General features: G+C 50.2%; 2 protein-coding genes across 12 annotated transcripts; both read left to right on the forward strand.

The window, feature by feature from the left end:
• Window positions 1-75: 75 nt before the first annotated feature.
• IL17RC (interleukin 17 receptor C) lies at window positions 76-13067 on the forward strand. 8 transcript variants are annotated; one of them, XM_059390297.1, is made up of 19 exons: window positions 77-388; window positions 674-695; window positions 892-1044; window positions 1321-1395; window positions 1487-1596; window positions 2798-2909; window positions 3243-3287; window positions 4978-5117; window positions 5341-5400; window positions 8110-8164; window positions 8251-8432; window positions 8527-8577; window positions 9429-9474; window positions 9639-9760; window positions 10034-10093; window positions 10636-10684; window positions 12069-12164; window positions 12271-12309; window positions 12405-13067. In XM_059390297.1, exons 1-19 carry the CDS (start codon window positions 284-286, stop codon window positions 13022-13024), a joined length of 2142 nt encoding a protein of 713 aa, XP_059246280.1. In that variant the 5' UTR covers window positions 77-283; the 3' UTR covers window positions 13025-13067. The 8 variants fall into 8 exon arrangements, with proteins under 8 accessions (XP_059246284.1, XP_059246280.1, XP_059246282.1 ...); XM_059390299.1 differs by having other exon boundaries at window positions 4978-5078; XM_059390301.1 differs by lacking the exon at window positions 12271-12309 and having other exon boundaries at window positions 76-388; window positions 4978-5078.
• A 155-nt stretch (window positions 13068-13222) lies between these two features.
• Window positions 13223-21438, forward strand: CRELD1 (cysteine rich with EGF like domains 1). Of its 4 annotated transcripts, none has more exons than XM_059390305.1 (11): window positions 13223-13330; window positions 13860-14052; window positions 14285-14367; window positions 16800-16910; window positions 17238-17329; window positions 18036-18212; window positions 18296-18391; window positions 19322-19405; window positions 19562-19657; window positions 19878-20012; window positions 20798-21438. In XM_059390305.1, the coding sequence occupies exons 2-11, from the start codon at window positions 13879-13881 to the stop codon at window positions 21010-21012; spliced, it is 1263 nt and encodes a 420-aa protein (XP_059246288.1). In that variant the 5' UTR covers window positions 13223-13330; window positions 13860-13878; the 3' UTR covers window positions 21013-21438. The 4 variants fall into 4 exon arrangements, with proteins under 4 accessions (XP_059246288.1, XP_059246289.1, XP_059246291.1 ...); XM_059390308.1 differs by lacking the exon at window positions 13223-13330 and adding an exon at window positions 13347-13365; XM_059390307.1 differs by lacking the exon at window positions 13223-13330 and adding an exon at window positions 13395-13656.
• Window positions 21439-21928: the final 490 nt, after the last annotated feature.

Raw genomic sequence — 21928 nt, forward strand, 5'->3', positions numbered from 1 at the left:
CAGGCCTGGTGTTGGTGGGAGGGACAGGGCGGGGCGGGAACAGTCAGCAGCCTGCCGGGAGCCAAACCGAAAGGAAAGCACTCCCGGCTGGCCTGGGACAGGATTCAGGGCTCCCAGGAGAGGGAGTGCTCAAGACAGCACTTGGGACCCCAGGCTGAAGAGGGATTCTGGCGCCTAGTGCCCACAAGCTTGGGGCTGATTAGGAACGGAGGTACGGTGTCTGCCCCCCCCTTGGGGGGGCAGGACAGGGCCTTGGGCCTTGGTGCCTCCTGGTACATGGAAGATGCCTGTGCCTTGGTTCCTGTTGTCCTTGGCACTGGGCCGAAGCCCCATGGTCCTCTCTTTAGAGAAGCTTATGGGGCCTCAGGACACTGCCCGCTGCTCTCCGGTAAGTCTGGGGTAATGGGAGGGTTGGGGGCAAGCTCAGGATTCGGTCTGCCGCCTATCGGAGGCCCTGGCCTGGCTCCTGTCACTGTCACCAGAACTGCCCTGGCTGGTTTGTCTGGTGCTGATGGGATAAGAGAAGAACGGGGAGGGGGCAAGAGCTGGGTTTGTCTTCTCCTGGGAGGGGCTTGAATGGGGAGCCCCAGAAGGTTGGCCAGGGTTATGAGGCAGGGGAAAAATGGCTAGGTTCGGTGGCATAAACTCTGATTCATCTTTCCCTCCTTTCTAGGGCCTTTCCTGCCATCTCTGGGGTGAGTAGCCCTACTTTTAAAAAGAAAAGAACTGCTCAGGTTGGCAGAAGGGAGGGGAGATGTTCCAATTCCCTGCCCTGACCACCCACCCCTAGCCCAGGAAGAACCCAAAGCTTCTTGGCCCTCTGGGGGTGTCAGGTGCAACTAAACTCTGGATTATGAACAGCTTTAGCTCCCCCTGACCCTTGATGCACAGATGGTGACGTGCTCTGCCTGCCCGGGAGCATTGTGTCCGCCCCGGGCCCTGTGCTGGTGCCCACACGCCTGCAGACAGAGCTGGTGCTGAGGTGCCACCAGGAGACTGACTGTGACCTCTGTGTGCGTGTCGCCATCCATCTGGCTGTGCATGGTGAGCATTTCATCCCCTAGCTGTATGTGCACATGTCAGCATGTCTGGGATGGGCACAAGGCTTGGAGAGTCCGCCAAGCAGTCCTGTGCATCCTCAGTGTTCACCTGGAGAACACCGGCCAAAGGACCTCCGGGTCAGCCTGGTCTCCCTGTCTCCGTCACCCCAACCCCGGCCCCAGGCCTGGCCCCTGCTTCTCAGCCTTCAGGAGGGAAGCCAAGCCCAAAGCCAGCCCAGAGCCTGGGCCTGACCTAGGCCTTGTTCTTGGGTGATTCCAGGGCACTGGGAAGAACCTAAAGATGAGGACAGGTCTGGAAGAGCCGCTGATCTGGAGCTCGAGGAGCCTAGGAACGGTGAGGGGAACCTGGCTGGCCCAACCGCCCCTAGCCAGGGCCTGGCCGGAGGCCCTGGAGCCTGACCAGTGCCCCACCCCATTGCTCACAGCCTTTCTCCAGGCCCAGGTGGTGCTCTCCTTCCAGGCCTACCCTACCGCCCGCTGTGTCCTGCTGGAGGTGCAAGTGCCTGCTGCCCTCGTGCAGCCTGGTCAGTCTGTGGTATGCAAAATCCTAATCCTAGCAGTAGCCATCTTCTCAATATAGCGTCTCTGAAGTGCTCTTGTGTGTGTGTTATCTCTGTGCGCTGACTCTGGCAGGGCTGTGCACAAGACCTTCCAGTCCTTTATGCCTCTGTTTTCCTGTCTGTAAAATGGGACTAAGAATAGTCCTACCTCATGTGGCTGTTGTGAGAAAAAGATGAGTTAGTATGTGTAAAACACCTCGTGTAATGCCCAGCAGTGAAGGATCTCAAGAGAGTTAATTCTCTTTCTTTCTTTCTTTCTTTCTTTCTTTCTTTCTTTCTTTCTTTCTTTCTTTCTTTTTAAGATTTTATTTATTTATTTGACAGACAGAGATCACAAGTAGGCAGAGAGGCAGGCAGATAGAGAGGTGGAAGCAGGCTCCCTGCTGAGCAGAGAGCCCGATGTGGGGTTCGATCCCAGGACCCTGAGACCATGACCTGAGCTGAAGGCAGAGGCTTTAACCCACTGAGCCACCCAGGTGCCCCTAATTCTCCCTTTCTTCTGTAATTCTCAGAAGTACACATGAACTAGGCATTATTATTACCCTCATTTTCCAGAGAGAAACTGAGATTGGAGAGGGGAAGTCTGTGCTCTGGATCTACTTCTCTGGACTTTCTATACCATGTCTGCCCTGTGTGTAGACCATGGTGCAGGGAGTTGGGGCTTCTCCCCACTTCAGGATGCCACATGTGTTTGGAAGATGTAGCTCCACTTGGGCCAAATCACTGAAACCCTTTGACTCCCCCTCCTGCCTGCAGCTCCCAGCCAATATCCTCTTGCCTGGAAAATTGTAGAATGGGAGAGAATCTGCTGGCCTACCTCAGTGGGCAGTTGTGAGGACCACTGAGGCACTGGGTGTGGGAAGGGGTATCTCACATTTGTGTTGGCGTATCTGATCACCTTAGCTTTGGCCATGGGATGGGGGACAGCAGGAGTGGGAGCAGGGACTCAAATAGCTAGAGCCCTTATCCCTGCCCTGCTGACACCCTTACTGAGAGTGTGTGCTTTAGAACTGGGGGCCTTTAAAGGAAACACTAATGGGAGAATTTCGGGCCCTACAGTATAGAGTCATTGGTTGGGGGAGGAGGCAAGTGGAGTGGTCCCCAGAGGAGCTCAGAGCCCTTGGCCTGTATTCCGAGCCCTACACCACCAGCCTTGCACCACCCCTCTCCTCACAGGGCTCTGTAGTATTTGACTGCTTCGAGGCTGCTCTGGGGGCTGAGGTGCGACTCTGGTCCTACACTCAGCCCAGGTACCAGAAGGAACTCAATCTCACACAGCAGTTGCCTGGTAAGCGGCTCCAGAGCCTCAGGGGCCCCAAGTCCTGTCCCCTGGTCTCTTTCCCCTCTGGCTACTACCATTCTGCTTTCACTCCCTTCCTAGTCCCATCCACTCACAGGCAGGGGGCTGAGCTCCCATCTTCCCTAGCATCTATCCCTCTTGTCTCCTCTCCCCAGGTGATATAGCTTCCCAGTGCCTGAGAAGGGTGCTTTGGGCACTGGATAGATGGGATGGTATTTAAGGGACAAGGAGCCCTTCTCAGTGCTCCCCATGGGTTGGATTGCCCCCCTTTTTTCTTTGGCCCCCAGCCCCACTGGAGGCTTTTCTGTGATCTCTCCCCAGACTGCAAGGGGCTTGAAGTCCAGGACAGCATCCAGAGCTGCTGGGGTACGGGCTATGGCCAGCAGGGCTGGAAGGAGGGAGGGGCAGGGTCTGGAGTATGAGGGATGCTTGGAGGTGGCTTCAGGTCTGGGTTTGCCACAATCCAGATGCTCGTAGCTCATTCATTCATCACACATGAACTGCAGTAGCTCCTACTCTGTGCCAGGCATTGGGAATATGAAGGTGAATCTCTCACTCTTTATAACAAATTTATTTATTAGTACCAAGGACATCTAGAGGCCCAAAGCATTGTCAAGATATTGGTACACCCCACTACCACCATATACCAAAATACAAACAATATTAATCCATAAAATAAGGGCTAGGAAGGTCAAGGTTCTGATGATTTTTCCCAGGCAATGTTTGAATTTTATTTTCACTTTGTTTATTTTTTCATATTGTATTTTTTTTTTTACTGTGGTATAACACACATATAGAAAAGTGTGTAAAGTGCACTAATTTTAAGGTCCAGTTCAGTTAATTTTTACATATGTATACACTTGCATAACTGTCACCCAGATCAAGATATAAGCAGTGATATTTTTGAACCCTTAAATTTTTTCTTTTTTCTTTTTTAAAAATATTTTATTTATTTGTCGGAGAGAGAAAGAACTCAAGCAGAGGGAACAGCAGGCAGAGGGAGAAGTAGGCTGAGCAGGAAGCCTGACCTGGGACTCGATCCCAGGACCCTAGGATCATGACCTCAGCCCAAGGCAGATCCCCAACCAACTGAGCCACCCAAATGCCCTGAACTCTTCAATTTTTTAAATTTTATTTCCTTTTCGGTTCCTTAAGTTTGGGCCTGCCTCTTTGGTAATTCATTAGAGACTACTCAGCACCGGAGCTTTGAGGACACAGATACACATCATGCATTTCATGTCTTCATTCATTCAGTAGACACTGTTCCACTTTTTCAGCAGATATTTATTGAGTAACTACTCTGCCCAAGAAATAGTCCTAGGCACTTGAGATTAGTCAACAAACAACTGACAAAAATCCTTGCCTTACAGAGTTAATATTCTAGATGGGAGTCAGGGTCAGCATAGGGGTGATGGAGGACACAATAAACACATGGAGATGTGAACTATGCAATAAAATGTGATTAGTGCTATGAAAAAAATTGGGGGAAGGGGAAGGAGGAGGAGGGATTTGGGAGTTTGCAGAAGTCAGGGATGGCTTCACTCTGGTGAGCAAACACCTGAAGGAGCCCTGTGGGTATCTGAGGGAAAAGTGTTCCATATGCAGAAGGAACAGCCAGTGCAAAGGGCCTGAGGCAGGAGTGTGTCTGGTGTGTTTAAGTATTAGCAAAGAGGGCAGTGTGTCCGCAACAATTAAGGGCAAGAGTGCTAGGAAACGAGGATAAAGTGGATAAGGTCTTGCAAGCCGTCATAAGGACTCTGCCTTTTACTCTGAGAGTAACCAGGGAGGGGTCATCAGAAGGTTCTGAGCAGAGGAAGATGGTTTATCTTACAGTGGTTATAGGATCCTCCTGGCTGCAGAGGGAGAAGAGCTGGGTCAGGATACTGGGCTGGCTGCTAGGGACAAAGTCTGGTCAGCGATGAGGACACAGGCTCTGCCGTCTAGGAGCCTTCCAGTCTCAGGGATATGAAGGAAACTAAAGGATCAGTCGGAGGGCTATGGCCAGGGGTGGGTATGCAGAAGAGATGAAGGAAGTCTCTCTTCACCTTGCCCACAGCCCTGCCCTGGCTCAGTGTGTCTGCCGATGGCGATGATGTGCACCTGGTGCTGGACGTCTCTGAGGAGCAGCACTTTGGCCTCTCCCTGTACTGGAACCAGGTCCAGGGCCCTACAAAACCTTGGTGGCATAGCAACCTGGTGAGGCCTCCCCTTCCCCAAGTCCATTTCCACTCTAGGCTGATGCCCAGGCTAAGGATGCAAGCGCATTATCAAAGGAGACCCTTGAGGAGAATATAGCGACCCATGCCCCAAGCAAGGAACATTGGTGGGGTCACTGCTGCCTGCCTGATTTCCTCAGCTTTGGCTTCCAGTCTTCCTCCTCCTCATATTCTCCAACTTCTCGTCTTCTGCTTGTCCACAGACTGGGCCACGGAACATTACCTTGAACCACACAGACCTGTTTCCCTGCCTTTGTATTCAGGTAAGAGAAGAGTCTAGCTAGCTGCCAGGGCAAGGGGATTGAGGAATTGAGAAGGGGGGTGGCCCTTACCTTTGTTGTCTTGCCATCCACTGTATTCCTCTTTGGGGTGGGAACTATTGCTCCCTAAAGTGACTAGCCCTTTCGTGACATTTGCTGTCCTGTCTTCTGCCTGTTGCAGGCTCTGAATGCTTTTCCTGATCCTCTGTCCACAGGACTCCTTCTCATTCTTCATAGTCCCATTCAAATGTCAACTCCTCCTTGAAACCTTTCCCTACTCTTCCAATTGCCTCTTTGTACTCCTCTGGGAAGTAGAGTATATGCTGTGAACTCAGACAGTTTGAATACTGACTCTTGCCATTTGCTAGCTATGTGACCTTGTACAAGTCATTTCACCTCTCTGAGCCTGTTTTTTATCTGTAAAATGGGCATAACAATACCAGCCTCATAGAACACTTAAAAAAGGAAGTATCCAAGCTTCTATATGTTGGTTCTTTCCTCTTCTTTTATTTTTTTTTTTAAGATTTTATTTATTTATTTGGTGGGCAGAAATCACAAGTAGGCAGAGAGGCAGGCAGATAGAGAGGAGGGAGCAGTTTCCCCTCTGAGCAGAGAGCCAGATGTGGGGTTTGATCCCAGGACCCTGAGATCATGACCTGAGCCAAAGGCAGAGGCTTTAACCCACTGAGCCACCCAGGAACCCCTTCTTTTTTTTAAGATTTTATTTTTAAGTAATCTCTACAACCAATGTGGGGCTCAAAGTTAACAACCTTGAGGTCAAGAGTCACATGTTCTACCAACTGAGCCAGCTAGACACCCATCTTTCCTCTTCCGATTGCACATTTAAATGGTGATCAGGTCCCATCAATTTTATCCCTGACGTCAATGCCTGTTATTTCCACTGCCTGAAATACCCTCATTTCTTTTCTATATAGCCATATCCTTCCAGCTCTGGTATTACCTCTTTCCCAAAGCTTTTCCTCAACTGTCTGGCCTCTCCTGCCTTCCAAACTTCTTACACTTCTGTCTTTTCTTGTTCATTTATCACTTCCTTTCTTATTTGGGCACCTGTCTCCTTTTTTCTTGCACACAACAGATGCTCAATAAATGAGTCACCAGTTTATTAATTTATACACATGTTTTATCTTTACTAAAACTGTGACTTTGTAATTTCCTGAAGGCAAGGAAGTAATACCTAATTCAAATTTAGTATCTCCCCCAGAGCCTTGTGCAATGCCTGGCATGTAATGGGTGCTAATTAAGTCTGTTAAAGGAATGAATGAATGAATGAATGAATGAATGAATGAAACTCTACTAACTAGCACTGTGATAGACACATAACAGATGTTCATGAAATGTTTGCCGTGATATAAACATCTTTACTGTCAAGCACAATGCCTGCCACATAGTAGGTGGTCTTAATTAAAAGTTTGCTGAATACTATTTTTGGGGCGCCTGGGTGGCTCAGTGGGTTAAAGCCTCTGCCCTCAGCTCAGGTCATGATCCCAGGATCCTCGGATCAAGCCCCACATCAGGCTCTCTGCTCGGCAGGGAGCCTGCTTCCTCCTCTCTCTCTGCCTGCCTCTCTGCCTACTTGTGATCTCTGTCAAATGAATAAATAAAATCTTTTAAAAAAAAGTTTGCTGAATAAATTAATATACTATCTCTACTGCTTACCATAGGGCTAAGCACAGAATAGATGTGTTTTAAAAGCTTTTTGAAAGAAATGGGGTGCCTGGCGGGTTCAGTTCATAGAGCATGTGACTCTTGATCTCAGGGTCATGAGTTTGAGCCCAACACTGCGTAGAGTTTACTTAAAACAATATACATAGGGGCGTCTGGATGGCTCAGTGGGTTGAAGCCTCTGCCTTCGGCTCGGGTCATAATCCTGGGGTCCTGGAATCGAGCCCCACATCGGGCTCAGCGCTCAGTGGGGAGCCTGCTTCCCTTCCTCTCTCTCTGCCTGCTTGTGATCTCTGTCAAATAAATAAATAAAATCCTTTTTAAAAATTAAAAAAAATATACATATATTTGTTATATATAGTATATATTACATATTTTATATATTATATGTTTAGAAATATATTATAGAATATAAACATGTGGATATTTATCTATATATTCATATATTTATATTATATATTATGTAAATATATAATAGAATATATTTATATTATATATAATATATAATTATATAATATAATGATAATATATGATATTTAATATATAAATATATACTATCTATATTATATAAGACAATATATAATATTATATATTGTTATATAATATAAAATATATGTGTAATATACTATATATTATGCATACTATATATAATATATATGACACAGGACAGATAAATTTATATATATTAATGTATGTTAACACTTAGCACAGTACCTGGCATATAGTAGGTTCACACACAGTGATTGGATTTCATTATCAACGTCTGTAGTGCCAACCATGGTGCTAAGATACAGAGTAGGTCTTCATTAAAAATCTGTTGAATGAAGGTGTTGCCAGATACTGGTATAGGGTCTGCTGGAAGAATCAATGCATGCAATGCTAGGGCTTTACAAAGAGCAAAAAGACTGGGCAAGTGTTGATGAAATATTGGTTGAATGAATGCATCCCAGTGCTTGGCAAAGGGCCTGGCACATACTTTTAGAGGGCAGCTGGGTTGAATGGACTAATAGAACCCTGTTTCTTTTCCAGGTGTGGCCTCTAGAGCCCGACTCTGTCAGGACGAGCCTCTGCCCCTTTAAGGAGGGTGAGAAGACCAGGGCTGGGGCCAGGGTGGGAAGGGTGCAGGTGGACGCATGCTGGGTGCCCAGTGACACAGCCCTCTTCTTGCAGACCCCCGGGCACACCGGAACCTCTGGCGTGCAGCCCGGCTGCGGCTACTGTCCCCCCAGGGCTGGCAGCTAAATGCACCCTGCTTGCTGCTTGCTGAGGCCACTCTGTGTTGGCAGGCACCAGGCGGGGGTCCCTGCCTGTCGCTGGTCCCACCGCTGTCCCGAGAAAATGTCACTGTAAATGTAAGTGAAGCCGTGGGAGGCTCCTGGGATCAAGAAATGACAGGGAGCTTGGGGGGCCTATTTCCTGACCTCACCCATTACCCTTTTCCCACAGAAGACACTTGAGTTGCCATTGCTGAATGCCCACCCCAACCTCTGTGTTCAGGTAAGAAGGGCACAAGAGCTCTGGACTGGGGGAGGACCCCAAGTGGATCCTACCAGATAATTCACTGTCTTCTGGACCCACTTTATCCCTTGGGTCATGGAAGCAAGGTTGTTTTGGGCTACCTCTGGGAGTTGTACTATTTATTTAGCAGTACTATGGGACTCTGAGCAAGTCACTTCACCACTCTGAACATCAGTCTCCTAATCTGTTTAATGGGGATGATAATAACTACTTCACAGTAGTGAATAAAACCAATCAATGTTCCCACCCTATAGATCTTATTTTCTAATGGAGAAAGAGAGGGACGCAGGGGTGGCTTAGTTGGTTGAGCGTCTGCCTTCAGCTCAGGTCATGATCCCAGGGTTCTGGGATGAGTCCTGCATCAGGCTCCTTGCTCAGCGGGGAGCCTGCTTCTCCCTCTGCCTCCTGCTCCCCCTGCTTGTGCTTGCTCTCTCTCTGACAAATAAATAAAATCTTAAAAAAATAATAATGGAGGAAGACACAGACTGAATGAATTAATACAGTATACAAGTGGGGTGGTCAGATGAGGCCTCTTGGTGAAGGTGGTTAGATGAGAAGGGAACATAGAAAGTGCTTTCTCAGACATGAAAAGAACTAATTTAGGGTCATAAGGCTCTTTAGCACAGATGCCCTCGCAAGACTGTGGCTGAGAAAAATAAAGTATCTCTTAATCATCTAGCCTTGAATCCTGATATGCTTAATATTAGGTCCAGGATGCAGATCCCCTACTCCAACCAAACAGACCTCCCCTTACTGTCCTTCTCTTCAGTTCTTTGCGGCCTTGCCTCTTGCTTTTCCTTGTGGCCCTAACCTTGGCTCCTTCTAAGCAGGTGAGCAACTGGGAGAAGCTGCAGCTACAGGAGTGCTTGTGGGCTGGTGAGTGGAGCCTAGGAAAGGCTGGGGCAGGGCCATTGCAATAGAGGTGAACCCTGCAAGTGCCACCTCATGGGGGTGAAGATCAGGCATGGGAAGGGGTGGGGGCAAGTGGCAGCCTCCAGCATGCTTGGGTCTTGCTCAGAGTGGGCTCTCACCCCTTTCAGATTCCCTCGGGGCCCTCAAGGATGATATGCTGCTGCTAGAGACACGTGGCCCCCAGGACAACAGATCACTCTGTGCCTTGGAACCCAGTGGCTGCACCCCACTACTCAGCCAGGCCTCCACGGTGAGGACAAGGGGGTCCTCCTCCATGTACCTTTCCAGTTCCATCTCAAGCCTGGCCTCAGATTTTCACTGCATTCAATTTCCCCTCCTTTGTGCCAGACCCTGCAGTGCTCTCTGGGAATGTGGGGGTTACTCAGACCTAGGCCCTGTTCTTAGTGACCTCTTAGAAGTCTCCAACCACTCCCCTTCCCTTCCCCAACTATTCTGCAAGCTGAAGCTTGGTGGTCTCCTAAGTATGATGCCCCTAGGTGACAACCTCCCTTTGGTTTGGCAGAGGGCAGCTCGCCTCGGAGAGCAGTTACTACAGGACCTGCAGTCAGGCCAGTGTCTGCAGGTGAGTGGCTGGCAGGAGGGCCCTGCCCCAGTGCCCAAGGCCAATAGGTCTAAAACTCTTTATTTAACTTCTTCCATCTCTTCCTGTGCCTAGCAGAGGGTATCAGGGAAACTCTCACTCCTCCTGGACAGGGGCCTCTTCATTGTACCTCTAGTACCCACTCACCATCTATTTCTGCTTATTTTGTGTCCAGCCCTGGGGAAGCCAAGAATTGAAGAAGCATAGCTGCTGTTCCCAAGTTGCTCACTGCTGGCTAGAAAACAGTACACAGATAACCAAATTTATATGCACTAAGCACTGGGTTCCAGGGAGAGCATCAAGAAAGGGTGATTTCACATGGGCCAGTTCCGGCATGGAGTAGGCAAAGCATGAACAAAGGCAGAACAGCTTGCAGCCTACTGTGTGTGTGTGTGTGTGTGTGTGTGTGTGTGTGTGTGTGTGAAGTATGCATGCATAGCTGAGGCTGGGAATTTGGAGATCAGGCTGGCCAGAACTTGGTGGGTGTTCTGGGCTGTGGCCTTGGCTTTGTTTGTGTCTTACAGCTCTGGGAAGATGACCTGAGAGCACTATGGGCCTGCCCCATGGACAAGTGTGAGTATTAAAAATCTGCCCTTCCCCTCCACCAAGGGCTGGAATCTAGACATTTTTAGGGAGCTCATGCAATGGCCTTTCCTTCCCTGGCTCAGATCAGACAGACATTCCTCCCTTCATTCAAAAACCAAAAAGAAAGCTTACAGGGATCACCAAAAAGACACAATCCCTGCCTCTTCCACAGCCATAGAAGGCTAGAAAGACCTTAGCTAAATAATTGCTTTCATTTAGTAAATGTGAGCTATTGAAGCATTCACTTATAAAGTGCATATATTGGGAAACTGACTTAGGTGGAGTGGGGCCAGGAAAAGGTTCTGGCTGTTCTGAAGGCTGAGCTAGTTAAAGGGGGGAGAGATGCTTTTTTGAGGAACTCCAAGGTAGCCAGTGTGGCTGGAGGGTCTTGGAAGGCAGGCCTCTATCACAAGGATGCAAGGGTCATCTAGGGCCTTGATGGAAGGAATTAGATTTTTTTTTTTTTTTTGAAAGAGTGGGTAGGGGCAGAGAGAGAATCTTAAGCAGACTCCACACCTTGATCTCACAACCCTGACATCATGACCTGAGCCAAAACCAAGAGTAATAAAACCCTTAACCAACTGAGTCACCCAGGTGCCCCCTAGGAAATTGGATTTTATGTTAAGAGCAATGGGAGCCTCCTGAAAGGCTAAAATCAAATTTGTATTTTTTTTTTTTAAGATTTTGTATTTATTTATCAGAGAGAGAGGGAGAAAGCAAGCACAGGCAGACAGAATGCCAGGCAGAGGCAGAGGGAGAAGCAGGCTCCCTGCTGAGCAAGGAGCCCCATGTGGGACTCGATCCCAGGATGCTGGGATCATGACTTGAGCCGAAGGCAGCTGCTTAACCAACTGAGCCACCCAGGTGTCCCTCAAATTTGTATTTTAAAAAGATCTCTGGGACTGCCATGTAGTGAAGGACTTGGAAGCAAAAAAGAGGTTTAGGGACACCAGTTAGAAGGCTTTTGGAGTCATCAAGAGAGTGAGGTCAAGGGCCCAGCAACCCTATATTATTAGCTGACATTTGAGCACTTGCTAGGCCCAGTGTAAGTGCTTTGTGTGTATTAATATTTGTAATCTTCAAACAACCCTAGTAAGTAGGTACTTGTTGTGAACCCAGTTTTACAAAAGTGAAAACTGAGGCAAAAGATTAAGTGACTTATCTGAGGTCACTCAAGTAGATGGATCTATGTCCATATGTTGACTCTGACACTATATGCGGTGGATTTGCGTTAGATCTTTCCATTCCCCTGAGCCAGTTCAGTCACCACACGGCAGCCCCAGAGATCTTTTAAACGAGTTTTTCTCCTACGTGAAGTAGGGTGAAAGTGTTAGGTATCTAACTAGCCTGTCCTCTCCCCTGGGTCTCCTAGACGTTCACCAGCGCTGGGCCCTGGTGTGGCTGGCCTGCCTACTCTTGGCCTCTGCACTTTTCCTTCTCTTCCTTGTCAAAAAGAACCAAGTGAAAGGTGAGCACTTCCCGACCCCCCACTCCCCAAGGGCAGGGCTGGGAGTTCCCCCTCGAGAGGGTGGCGGCTGAGCTCATGGGCTGCCTCCGCCCCTCTCCCCTAACAGGGTGGCTGAGGCTCTTGAAGGAGGACCTCCGTGCGGGGGGTGAGTGTGAGCAAGTGCCGGGCGGGGGGCCGCCCTCAGGGGGCCGGGCCTCGGGCCTTCTCACGTCTTCCTTTCCCCTCTATTCTCTCCCGCAGCTGTCGCCAGGGGCCGCGCGACTCTGCTCGTCTACTCAGCGGAGGACTCCGGTTTCGAGCGCCTAGTGGGCGCCCTGGCCTCAGCGCTGTGTCAGCTGCCCCTGCGGGTGGCCGTGGACCTCTGGAGCCGTCGTGAACTGAGCGCGCAGGGCCCCCTGGCCTGGTTCCACGCGCAGCGGCGTCAGGCCCTTCAGGAAGGGGGCGTGGTGGTCCTGCTCTTCTCGCCGGGGGCCGTGGCGCTATGCCACGAGTGGCTGCAGGACGGGGCGTCAGCGTCCGCCCCGCACGGCCCTCACGACGCCTTTGCCGCCTCGCTCAGCTGCGTGCTGCCTGACTTCCTGCAGGGCCGGGCGCCCGGCCGCTACGTGGGGGCCTACTTCGAAGGACTGCTCCACTCGGAGGCCGTGCCCGCCCTTTTCCGCAGCGTACCCGTCTTCTCCCTGCCCTCCCAGTTGCCCGACTTCCTGAGGACCCTGCAGGGGCCTGGCACCCTCCGTCCCGGGCGGCTCGGGGAGAGGGCGAAGCGAGTGTCCCGGGCCCTGCAGCCCGCCCTGGACCAGCTGCTTCAGCCTCCCGGGGATCCTGGGGATCCCGAGGACGGCACGCGGGTTGGCACGTGAGGCACGGGCGACGGCTCAAATAAAGGCAGATGCTATTTTTCTACCGGTGACTCCGCCTGTGTCCGTGACCGCCTCGCTGGCCTAGCACGACGCCCGCGGCCCTTTAACACCCGGACAGGTGCAGCCTTGCACCGCCGGCGGGTGGTTGACGTAAGGTGACGCAATGGCACATGGACTGCCACCATTGGCTGAGAGTGGGCCCTGCTCCGCCCCCCAGGCTGCGGAGCCGGCGGAGGCCGCACGTCTTACGCCGGCAGCCGCTGCTGCGGCGTTGGGGAGGCTGAGCGGTCGGCGCCAACCGGCTGGGTGGGTCGGCTCTTCCTCCCACGCAGCCTACGCGGGTCTGGATCCTCCCCTGCCTGCTAGAGGCCGCGTCTTTGTAGCCTGCGGGCCCGCAAACCTGACCCCCTTCTCTTCTTATCCGGATATGGGCTCCACCCCCCTAGACCTGGGTTCCGTTCCAGACTCCTCCCCCCCGAGACCGCCCATCCGGCCTCTACTACCCTAATGCTTGGACTCTGACCCGTTCTCCCAAATTCCGCTGATCCTGGCCCTAATAACAATCCATATTCAGACCTTAAAACAATGAGTTGACTTCTCCCTTGCTAAGGATTCAGGCCACCTCTCCCACGGTGACGAGGATAACTTACTCCCGTCTTGGAACTGCTGAACAGGCTCCTTTCTCACCACTTCCCCTCCCCCGGTCGTCCCCCTAGTCTAGCCTCCTATTAATAACACAGATCCGGGCTCCCAGACTCGCGGCACCTCCGAACCAACCCTTTTTTTTCTCACTTGACTCCTCCAGTGAGTCATTCCCATTTCCTCTTATCTACAGGTTCCGGACCTGGGAAAAGATGGCCTCACTGCCCCAGAGGGGCCTGGTCCCACCTCTACTCTGGGGCCTGAGTCTCTTCCTTAGCCTCCCAGGTCCCGTCTGGCTCCAGCCTTCTCCACCTCCCCAGTCTTCTCCCCCAACTGAGCTCCATCCATGTCATACCTGCCGGGGACTGGTCGACAGCTTCAACAAGGTGGGTGCCCGAGCAGCCTTGTGGGAGATGGCCTAACCATGATAGCACAGGGGTTAAGAAGAGTTCTGGGATGCAAGTCTGCATGAGTCAAGTACCAGCTTGGTTGCTTACTAGTTGTATGACCTTGGGCGGGTTGCCTTTCTGTGCCTCAGTGCCCTGGGCAGTGAAACACAGAAGTGCTAGAATGTGCCAGGCACTGTACTTAGCTATTACTAATGTTCTCTGTTTCCAGGGCCTGGAGAGAACAATCCGGGACAACTTTGGAGGTGGAAATACTGCCTGGGAGGAAGAGAAATTGTCCAAATACAAAGACAGGTAAGGGGCTGGAGAGGTGGGTTTATATACCTCACCTCCCAGTCTTGGCTCTACTGTTGGAGGCCTTGAAACTCTTGAGACTCAAATATCACTGACCATCTCTAGTACAGCAGTAAATTAGGCAAGCAAAATCCCATCTGCGAGGTGCTTAAATTCCAGTTGAAGAGACAGTGAATAGGTAAATAAATAATGTCACATCAAATGAAGAACAGGAAAGCAGGATAGACTACGGAAGGGTGGGAGGCATGGAATTCAAGGTGTAACATTTGAACCGAAACCTGAAGCAAAGAAGCAAGCTATGTGACAGGGAAGGGATTTGGACAGAGTGGGGCTGAGCTTGGTGTATTGGAGAAGAGGCTGGATGGGAGTGAGCAGACAAGAGTGATCGAACATGAAGCCAGGGTGCCTTGAAGGTCACAGAATGGTGTTTAGATTTCATTCTGAGTGTAATGGGAAATCATTGGAAAGTTTGGAGCTAAGAGGTGATGTCTTGTTTTTACCTTTAAAAGATCACTCACTGCGATGTAGCAAAACGACTGTAGGGACTGGAGTGGAGGAAGCAAGGAGACCATTTGGGAGGCTAGTCTAAGTACGACAGCAGCATGAGCAGGTGTCGTCCTGTTCTGGGTATATTTTGCAGATGGACTGATAGGGCTTGATGACAGAATCATTATGGGGTAGGAGAGAAAAAGAATAAAAAGTACTTATAGGTTTGGGGCCTGAGCAACTGGGGATGTTTTCTGGTATGGGTAAATGTGAAGCAGGAGAGGATATAATATAGGGAAGGGGTGGGATTAGGTGTCCTTGAACATATTAGGCTGGGATGTCCCTTAAAGAGCCAAATAGAGTTAGATTGAGACATCTGAGGTTCAGGGGAAAAGTAGGAGCTGGAAACCTGAATTGGGGGGTCATCAGCATATAGTCAGTATTATAAAGCCATGGGATGACATGAGACCATGAGACAAAAAAGGCCTGAGTGCTAGGCCCTCCCACTTTTCAAAGTCAAGTTAAGAAGGAATCAGCAATACTTGGAGTTAGATAGATATGGTTGTCAGTTCTGACCCTGTGTACCCTTGGTAAGGTCACTTAACCCCTCTGAGCCTCAGTTTCTTCATCAGTAAAATGGGGACATTGATACTTGCTTTGCCTATTTCATAGGATCATGGTAAGGATTAAACTGTGATGCCCACTAGAAACAAAAGATTTTGTTATTATGTAGCATTGGTTGTTTTCCTTTCCCTTAATGGGCCTCAGTTTCCTCATTTAGGAGTGAGAGGATCGGCCAAGATAACCTGAAGGACACCTCTAGCTCCTGTTTTCTGTTTGTTTGGTTTTTGTTTTTTAAGTCCTCTCCTTCTATATGCCAGGCACATGCCAGACCCTTTAAATACAGAATATATGTGTGTATGTGTATGTATGTATTTTAAAAAAATTATTGGGGTAAAAAATATATATATAATATAATATATAATTATATAATATATTTTTATATATTATATATAATATAATAACATATATAAACATATATATAATGTAAACTTTGTCACTAGAGACATTTAGTACATTTACAGTGTTTTGCAACCTTTACCACTATCTCGTTCCAGAGCATTTTTATCAACCCACAATGGAACTCCATACCTATGAAGCAGTCACTCCCCATTCTCCCCTTTCCCCAGCCCCTGGCAACCATTACTCTGCTATCTGTGTGGATTTGCTGATTTTACTGGAATCTATATGTGTCTGGCTTCTTTCAGTTAGTGTATTGTTTTCAAGGTTTGTTCATAATATAACATTAATATATGTCAGTAGTTCATTCCTTTTTAAAGCTTAATAATATTTCATTGTATGGCTTTACCACATTTTGCTTACCCATTCTTCAGTTGATGAACATCTGGATTGTTTCTACCTTTTGGCTATTGTATATAGAATTGCTATTTTCCATTCTTTGGGGCATGTGACCAGGAGTGGAATTACTGATTCTTGGGGTAATTCCATGTTACTGCCAAACTGTTTTCCACAGTGACTGCACCATTTTTCTTTCCCACCTTCAATGTAGGAGGCTTCCAATTTCTCCACAGCCTTGCCAACACTTATTATGTGATGTATTTTTAATCACATATACCCAGTAAGGGTATTACATTTCATTGCGCAAATGCAGGAACTGAGGCATCTTACAACACATCTGCAGGATGGGTTATTGTCTCCATTTTACAGATGAGAAAACAGAGGTTTGGGAGAGGTTAAGTGACTTGCCCAAGGTCACTCAACTAGATTCAAACCCAGGTCTATCTGACTCCCCAACTGAGTACCCTTTCCGTTACACCCTCTGGCCTTTCCTTTGGTGTCATGGCACAAGCTGGGTGGGAAAGACCTTAAGGAGGGTGGTGGATGGGGTAGAACATAGTCCTGCCACCCCCACCCTGTCCGGGCAGTGAGACCCGCCTGGTAGAGGTGCTCGAGAGCGTGTGCAGCAAGTCGGACTTTGAGTGCCACCGCCTACTGGAGCTGAGTGAGGAACTGGTGGAGAGCTGGTGGTTTCACAAGTGAGTTGTTGGGGGCCTTCCCAGGGAGGGGGCCACAGGCAGGGCCTGGTGGTAGAAGAGGGGGTTGCATGCTTGGGTCTGTGTCCTGGTTTGGCTCTTTCTTCCAAACCTAGATCTACTAAGGACTTGGTTGGGGGGACCCAAGTTCTCACTGTGAGCTTCATTTTACTCCTCTGCCAATTAGGGAGAGGGTGTTGGTCAGGTAGCCTTGTGGGTCTTATGTCCAAGGTGGTAGTAGCACAGATATTTGGGGAGGCTGGGGGGTGGGCAGCACCTCTGGCACTGTCTCAGCCCCCCTTACTGTCATCCCCACCCCAACCCCTTTAGGCAGCAGGAAGCCCCAGATCTCTTCCAGTGGCTCTGCTCAGACTCCCTAAAGCTCTGCTGCCCATCAGGCACCTTCGGGCCCTCCTGCCTTCGTGAGTTTTCAAGCTCTTCTCGGGGGATAAGCAGGCATTGCCAAAGCCAGGGATCCAGTCCTGGTTCTGTCCCACAGCTCGCTGTGTGAGCTCAGGTTGCTCAGATAATTCCTCTGGACCTTAGGTTCTCCTCTGCCTCACAGGGCTGTTGAGATGAGCAGATCAGTGGGGAATGGCTGTGAGAAAAAGGTAATAGGGCTAGACAGTCAGATGGGGCTGTGGTTTTTCTCATGTGCATGAGAAGTGCCCTCACCCACACCCCCATTTCCTGTGCCTGGATCAGATCAGACCCATCCCCTGAACTAAGGTGACCTAGGGACAGGCAGGTGCTGCACTGAAGCCCCCATTTTCACCTTTTTCTATACACAGTCCTGAGGGAGGAGCTGTACCTACCACCAGCCCCTTTTAGAAAAATCTCTCTGGTTGCTTCAGATAAAGACTTACTGACCCGAAGAATAAAAAATAAATAAATTGAAAACAAAAAGGGGAGTTAGTGACAAAGATGATTAATTCAGTCTTTATAAAAAGGAAAGATTTGTAAGTAATCTGTTCTACAGGAGGGTATCAGTTAAGTACATGTCCCATGAGGTATTATGTGGCCCAGAAAATTAAGTTTCTTCCCCAAAAATGTTTAATGATATGGGGGAATATTCTCTGTGTTCACGATTGTATTTGTGATTTTACCTGGTTTGGTGTCTGCCCACAGCCTGTCCTGGGGGCACAGAGAAGCCCTGCGGTGGCTACGGGCAGTGTGAAGGGGAAGGGACTCGAGGGGGCAGCGGGCGCTGTGACTGCCAAAGCGGCTACGGGGGCGAGGCCTGTGGCCAGTGTGGCCTTGGCTATTTTGAGGCAGACCGCAACGCCAGCCATCTGGTATGTTCGGGTAGGTAGCCAAGAGGCATGGGGCTAGGAGGAACCGATGGGGTGCCTGCCTGCCCATCCTCACACTTTCTCCATTCCCCCCAGCTTGTTTTGGCCCCTGTGCCCGCTGCTCAGGCCCTGAGGAATCAAACTGCCTCCAGTGCAAGAAGGGCTGGGCCTTGCATCACCTTAAGTGTGTAGGTGAGTAAGGCCTGCCCTCGGTGTGGGAAGGTGGTCCCCATCAACACACACACCTCTGGGCTAGACCAGTACAGTCTCCATCTTCATGGAGATCTCAACCTGGTTGGAAAGGCAGAAGAGTAACCAGGCAGTTAGAGTATAGATGGATCTCTGTGCTGTTAGAGATGTCCCTGAGCCAGCTCTCGGGCGGCGGGTGGGGGGGGGGGGGGGAATCAGGAAAGGCTTCTTGGAGGAGGTACCACTTAGGCCAAGTCTTGAAAATTGAGAAAGGATTAGCCAGGGAAATGAAATACTTAACTTGGGGTCAGGAAGCCTGGGTTCAAGACTTGGTTTGGTCTCTGTCCTGCTATTTATGTAGACGAGGGTAAAGGCTAAGCTGCTATAACAAAGATCTTCAAAGACTGTGGCTTAAAGAATATAGAGTTTTATTTTTATCTCTATCACAGTCTCAAAACAACTGGTCCAAGCCAGGCAGGGAAGTTCTGCCTGTCACAATCATTCTGGGACCTAGTACTGCCTGTCTTACTGTGTGGTCATCCGCTTGGGACGGTTCTGTTGTTTGAGGTTGGGTGACAGGTACCTCCATGTTCCATGACCTGACACTCAGGAAGTGAGAATGGGAAGAAAGTGCATGGAGGAGTCCAATTCTGCCATTTTAAGGCCAAGCTAAAAGTGGGGCACATCACTCCTGTTTACATCCTGTTGGCCAGAACTCAGTTTCAGGTCATGCTTACCTTTGAGGCAGATTGGAAAACGCAGTCTCTGGCTGGGCAGCCCTGAGTCCCGCAGCACCTGTGCCTCTGGCACACGGCCTGCGGTCTCTGGCCCATTGTCTGAGTGGGGGCAGGTCTGTTTCCCAACAACACTGGCCTCGGCTTCCATGCTAGTGCAGTAGGGACTGAAATTCCCGCCCTGCCGGCCTCTCTGCAGACATTGACGAGTGTGGCACAGAGCGAGCCAGCTGTGGAGCCAACCAGTTCTGTGTGAACACGGAAGGCTCCTATGAGTGCCGAGGTAAGTGCCAGTCCCAGAGTGGAGGGTAGTGGAGAAGGTAGGAGCACCTGCTCCATGCCTTTCCCCCTAATTTCTTCAGAAGTGGGGCTTCCCCCCTCCATAATCCACCCTGGGCCTAAGGGCAGTTCTCACTCATCTGTCCTCTCACTTCTCCAGACTGTGCCAAGGCCTGCCTGGGCTGCATGGGGGCGGGCCCGGGCCGCTGTAAGAAATGTAGCCCTGGCTACCAGCAGGTGGGCTCCAAGTGTCTCGGTGAGTCTCCTGCTACTGGGGCATAGACACAGTGGAGTGTTTTGTCCACCATGAACTGAGAACGGCTGGGGGCATATGGACAGAGCAGGAGAAGGAAGGATGGAATGTTGTTTGGGCAAGGGCAGAGGGGAGTGTCTGGATGTGAGTGAGATGGGAATCAGGGTTGCTGTATGTGGGACTCTGGCAGTGGGAGCCTGACCCTGGCTCACCCTCCCTTAAGATGTGGACGAATGTGAGACAGAGGTGTGTCCAGGAGAGAACCAGCAGTGCGAGAACACCGAGGGAAGCTATCGCTGTGTCTGCACCGAGGGCTACAAACAGATCGAGGGCATCTGTGTGAAGGAGCAGATCCCAGGTGAGCCTCCTAGTGGCCCCCAGAAACCTGAGGAGGGGAGGTGCTCATCCAGGGGGAGGACAGGCAAGACCCTTCTCCAGGCACCCACAGGCCCTTCCCTGTGCCCCTGGGCACTGTCTGCATGAGGCTGCACTAAGCCTCAAACCCTACATCTTATCTCCAGGCTGACTTCTAGCCATCTCACACCTCCCAGGATAGAAAGAAAATCACACTTGGTGTCAAATCACTCTGCCTCCATTCTCATCTGTCCAATGGGACCAATTCTTGCCTGGGGCTGCTGAGAGCTGCGCAGGCTGTAGGTGTGATGAGGTGAAGGACAGTCACACTGATGACAATAGGGACCACATGCACAGCTCTGGCCGTGTGTCAGATGCTCTCCCGAGCATGTGGCATGTATTAATTTCTTTTGCTTCTAAAACAAATCCAGTGCTGTTGGTATTACTCTCATCCCCATTTTACACAGTGGAAACTAGGATGCAGAGATGAAATAACTTGCCCAGGGCCACGTGACAAGCAGATCACAGAGACAAGAGTCAAAGCCAGGCAGTCCGGCTCTGAAGCTGGGCTAGTACACACACTGTGTCCTGATGTGTCCACCACATGGCCTTGGGCAAACCTCTTTAACTCTCTGAGCCTTAGTTTCCCACTCAGTGAGATAGGGACAACGACTGCCCTGTTGGAGTTGTTCTCAGTGGCAAATGACATTGTTTGCCAGCAGGCAGGCATGTGGCGTGGGGAGCTCCAGGAACAGGGGAGGAGTAACAGGTGCGTCTCTTGCTCTTCAGAGTCAGCAGGCTTCTTCTCAGAGATGACAGAGGATGAGCTGGTGGTGCTGCAGCAGATGTTCTTTGGGGTCATCATCTGTGCGCTGGCTACACTGGCGGCCAAGGGCGACTTGGTCTTCACCGCCATCTTCATCGGGGCTGTCGCAGCCATGACCGGCTACTGGTTGTCAGAGCGCAGTGACCGAGTGCTGGAGGGCTTCATCAAGGGCAGATAATCTCTGCCACACCTGCAGGATCTCTTCCTATCCAGACTGTCCCCAGAGGTCAGCCTCTCTCCTGCCTGGACACTTGAGGCAGCTTGCTTTATTTTTGAGTAGGGTAAGCACCCTCTATCCACCAGGCCTGGGCAGGTGAGGAGTGAAAAAGTAGCTCTGAATATGGATGCCATGAGATCTTGGCCTGGGGGAGCTGGGCAGACTTCACAATGTGTGTGAATTTTTAAAAAGTATCTCCTTGTGGTAACTGCTAATGGGCTTTAGCCCCCGCTCAGGATGAGGGGGGGTTCTCTGCGGGGGTGGGCCCATCACAGCCCCCTCCTGCCAGCTGCATGCTGCCAGTTCCTGTTCCATACTCACGCCCCTGCCCCTCAGCCACTGATTATTTATTCATCTCAGGAAATAAAGGTCTTGGAAAGTAGAGAAGCTTCAGTCTCATCACCTGCCTCCTACTCCCCATGGGTTGGCCTGAGCTACTGAGAGCCCCCAGCCCTTGGGGAAATATTCTAAAACCCTAGGAAATTGAGGGTTACCCTGATGGAGGAGCAGTAGAGGGAGAATCAAGAGGCTTCGACCTAAGTAGTGTTAGGAGTTGGGTGGAGGAACTAGGCTTTGGAGTGGAACTTCCTGGGTTCAGTGCCAGCTATCATTTGCCAAAAGACCCTGGACAAATGACTTTTTCTCTGAACTTCACTCTTCCCATCTGTAAAATGGGCATGATAGTGCTTTTCACTCGGGCTTAATATGAGAAGTAAGATGATGGCTATGAAGAGCTGAAGACCGTGCACAACAGACAAGAGATGCTACAAATTATTGGTAGCCATTATTCCTAAAGCCTCTGTTGGAAGAATCAAGTGCCCTTTCCTTTTTAAGTCCTCTCCTCCCCAACATACACAGGATTCGGGACTGCTGGGGG

This window comes from Mustela nigripes, chromosome 2 (genome assembly GCF_022355385.1).
Source record: "Mustela nigripes isolate SB6536 chromosome 2, MUSNIG.SB6536, whole genome shotgun sequence".
Lineage (NCBI taxonomy): Eukaryota > Metazoa > Chordata > Mammalia > Carnivora > Mustelidae > Mustela > Mustela nigripes.